Raw genomic sequence first — 4,280 nt, 5'->3', positions numbered from 1 at the left:
GTGAGAGGCTTCATCAGAGACAGAGTGGGGAGCAGAACAGGCAGATCGATGAAGTACACTGCTGAGGGGAGCAGTGAGCGGGTCAGGAGAGGTCTGCCACGCCATGTGGTCTCCTCCTGGACCGGCGGGAATAGAACTCATGCGGAAGTGGCTTAAGCTTCTTAGTGCTGTGCTTTAACCCGCTGCACCACCAGGGAGGGCCCCAGATACATGTAGTTTTACATGCTAAGCAGAAGCAGAAAGTAGATATTTTTTGAGGAAAGTCACACCCACTATATCCTGGGCAGTTCCTCCTGCACTGAATGACCCGCACTTGGAATTGTGAAGCGCTACACGGATTTCCTCCTGTGGTCACACTGAACATGGCCTGTCACTCTTCCTGGAGCTGAAGTAACTCTCTGAGTTCAGTGTTGGCTCCACCTAGATGCCAATCTCAAATCTGAGCACAGCAGATACTGTGACCACCTGAGGCAGGTCTCAGGATGAGACCGAGTGAAGGAGAGCCTCACTTGTTTGAGTTGAGAGATGGATGCAGCAGTTGACAAAAACTCACCAGGTCATCCTTCCAGTGGGGCTGTGGCTTCCAGAAGTGATGAAAATCATGTGGGGCATCCTGTAACCAAAGCCAAACAGGAGACATTGTGCAAGCAGCAAAATGAGCTGCCAACACATTCACAACTTCAGAGAAAAGATGCTGGCACAGTTTATAACCCTACCCCCTCACCCCACCAGTGATGTAGATTTTCGAAATGTCAAAGCAAATTCCTATAGTGCCAGTGGGAATAAAAAGCAATCCACTCCTGACGTTTGGGTGATTGCATTTCAGCAAATCATATGTCAACTGACAAGCTCTCCTCAGATGGTCTGCATAGCTTTGCCTTCATAATAAAATCCATAGCTGTTGCATGCGCTAAAACAAAAGCCATCAGCCCAGGAACCTATAATACCAAAGGACATATTCAATGCCAAGATGTCTTAGAAAGTCGTCTTTCAATTTATCCTAAGATGCAAGGCTTAGGCTGTGAAATACAGCACACTTTCAAAGGGATGGAGAACTTACAATGTTTAAAGACCTTTGGAAATCCATGACCATTCAGCATAGCAAGCAGAGAAAATCAAATGCCACAGCCAGATTTAAAACTTAGTTTTAGTCAGCATTTTCGGCTTCCCCTCTCTTAATCCCCTTAGCTCTAAGTCATAAATTTGTTTTCCCATAGAGATGCTCATGGATGACTTTGCACCTCTTCTTTCCATGTAGAGAGGGACCAGGGCAAGATAAGGTGGAGTCAGGAGATACAGAAGTACTGGATCATGGCCGGCCTGGGGAACCCGCCCTTAGGGGTGAGAACCTGTGGGACATGGCTGAAGCACCCACAGGCTGGGGAGGGGGCACGTGACAACCTGCACAGGGGGTAAGAGACCATCCTGGGGAGAGAGCTACAGGTATGTCAGGCACATCTGTGGTAGATTCTAGAATGCCCCCTTTTGCCTTGAGAGCTTTTCTAGTTAACACTTCCTTCCACTGAAGAAAACAAGAGGAGCAAACTGTTAATAAACGAGGTAGAAAGTTTTTTTTTTTAGAAACAGAGGAAGGAGAGGAAAAAAATTAAGGGAGGGAGGGAGGGAGGGCTTGATTCTGGCCTGTACCGGTTACCAATGGCCTCATTTCTCCAAGATCATCAATTTTTAAGGGGAAATAGGATTGGGGAAGGGGGGCAGTATAGAAGGTATCAATCTAAAGCAAGTTTTGATTGACTGTAATTGTGTCCATTTCACTTACAAAATACATGTTTATTCTTCGATCCCACCCAACAGCTATGATGCACCTAGAACAATAATAGAGTATTACATTTTCTCATTTAAGATTATCACCTGTTAATTTTTTTCCTGGAATCAATTTTGTTACAGCAATTTCCCAGAGAAATCAGGTGGTACTCAGAGAGGTGGAGAGAGAGATTTACCTGTCACACTGGTGGGCTCAGTGGGATCAGTCCCAAAAGGCTGAGTCCCGAATTACGGGAGTGGCGAGGTTTTATACAGGTTGTCTGAGGAAACTTGTCATCCCATCCACCATAGCATAAGCATTACTTATTGTTTGGGAAGGGGGTCAAGGTAGCTACTGTGGGCAAGCAGCATGTTGCAGGAACTTCCTGCTCCAGCCAGCAGCAGAATCCAAGTAACAGACTCCCCAAGCAGCAGGTCTGGGAAAGTAGCAGAGCCTAAGCAGATCTGGGAAACTTCCTGCTTCAATATCAATATTATAGTTTAATTTTGCCATGTGTGAGACAAATGAAGAGAGCAAGAAATTAAGCTCTTTTTTTTTTAATGAAGAATGAAATAAAATGTAACATGATTAATTAGGGTCAGTTTTTAAATTGGTGCTTAAAAGATGAGAAAACAGACACAGGAGGACACATTGTGCTACCCAAGACCTGTACGTGCCACTCTGAGGCTGCCGGATCAGGTGAATCACCGGGATCAGGGCACAAACAGAAATTGATCAAGGATTGTTTTTACCCTCTTAGTGTTCAGGAGGGAATTTATTGGATTTTTATTCCTTGTCTTGTGACTGCCAAATTTAATTACCCCCGTCTGATTTATACCTTAAGAAAACATTTGTTGGAGCAATATGTGCAGAAAATTGCTCCCAAATTCTGAAAAAGCCCAGTTGCCTAAATTACTGTCAAGGAGCCATGGAGCTTCTTGAGAATTCTTTGACATATTCCCTTCTGGAAAACTCCTTTCACTGTCTTGATATCCTTCACAAGGACAAGTTTTGTACTAAAATAAAATTTAAAAAAAGGCCCCTCTTATATGCAAGCTGAATATAACTCACTTATTTTGGTTCACCTCCAAGTAGGTACAATCACAGACTTCACTTTGCTTTTCATCTAGAAAGAGAATATTGTCAACTTATATTAAACTGTTTTCTTTATTAGTATTGAATCAACTTACATATTGACTTAACTGACCAAATCTACTGATGAGTGGGGAAAAACTTACTTTTTAGTTTTCAGACCACAGTTAAGAGTCTTTCTTTCTTTCTTTTTTTTTTTTAAAAAAGATTTATTTATTTATTCATATGGAACTGGGGTACAGGCCAGAGATGCGGAGGGTGAGAGGATTCACCAGAGACAGAGTGGGGAGCAGAACAGGAGATCTATGAAGTACACTGCTGAGGGGAGCAGTGGGCAGGCCAGGAGAGGTCTGCCACGCCATGTGGATCAGGCCTCCGGGGCAGGCGGGGATCGAACTCATGCGTAAGTGGCTTTAGCTTCTTAGTGCAGTACTTTAACCCACTGCGCCACCAGAGAGGGCCCAGTTAAGAGTCTTTCATGCCACAAGGGCAGTGCTGGTTTTCTGCCAGCCTCATGGCTCTGACAGGCTAATACTGCCACTGCTCAGCTTCAGGACCCAACACAGTGCCTGCTACTTACTGAGAGAGTGAGCAAATAAATGAATATATGAAGGTCACAGGCAGTACTAGGAATCACCAACTCATTATTTTGAGGGTTTTTTTGGGGGGGGGGTGTCTTTTTTTCCTTTGACTTCAACCTATACTGTCCAAGAGTTAAAGAAAATTTGCCTTTTAACTTCCTTAAAGTTTTACAGGCCAGCATCTTGGGAATTTTTCCAATAACAGACACAGAAAATAACCACATAGAAGAAGCTCTCTAGGAAAAAAAAACACAGTAACACACAAAAGAGACCACATTTTAGTGTACTGATCTAGACTTTGATTTAGGTGCTTTTAAAATATTTAGAGAAGTTATGCTGTTTTAAGAAATCAGATATATACCGGCTGTTGGAGGAATAGATGCATGTGACATGCAGATATATAATTCTACTTTTCTATTTCATTTCTGTGTATTTACCTGAGGACTATGAAAATACTAATTTGCAAAGATATATATACCTCTATGTACCTCATTGCAGCACTATTCACAATAGTCAAGATATAGAAACAGCCTAGGCATCCATCCATAAGTGGATAAAGAAGATGCGATACATACACACAGTGCATAATAAACAACTATAAGTAAATATGAGATTCTGCCATTTTGCAACAGTGTAAATGGACCTGGAGGGTATTATATTAAGTGAAAATGAGAATGACACATGTGGAAGACAAAGAAGCAAAACAAATGAACAACAAAAGAAGACAAAGTCAGATTCTGACAACAGAATGGTGGTTACCAGAGCAGGTTTTGAGCCAGGGGCTGGTGATGGGGATGGAGTGGGGATGGGTAGGCAAAGTGGGCAAAGGGAGTGTGGTGATG

General features: G+C 42.9%; 1 protein-coding gene across 1 annotated transcript in view; it reads right to left on the bottom strand.

The window, feature by feature from the left end:
• The window catches only part of LOC101625621 (WD repeat-containing protein 49-like), a 44,606-nt gene that overhangs the window by 23,879 nt on the left and 16,447 nt on the right, over window positions 1-4,280 (bottom strand). Inside the window, exons 7-9 of the mRNA XM_012723166.1 lie at window positions 2,837-2,891; window positions 1,781-1,826; window positions 554-613 (exon numbers count right to left, since the gene is read on the bottom strand). Of these exons, the coding sequence (XP_012578620.1) occupies window positions 554-613; window positions 1,781-1,826; window positions 2,837-2,891 (161 nt within the window). The remainder of the gene's footprint in view (window positions 1-553; window positions 614-1,780; window positions 1,827-2,836; window positions 2,892-4,280) is intronic.

This window comes from Condylura cristata, unplaced genomic scaffold (genome assembly GCF_000260355.1).
Source record: "Condylura cristata isolate star-nosed mole 26May11 unplaced genomic scaffold, ConCri1.0 scaffold00010, whole genome shotgun sequence".
In the NCBI taxonomy this organism is placed as follows: Eukaryota; Metazoa; Chordata; class Mammalia; order Eulipotyphla; family Talpidae; genus Condylura; species Condylura cristata.
Note: the sequence above shows the minus strand (reverse complement) of the source record. Positions and strands in the feature narration are given on the sequence as shown.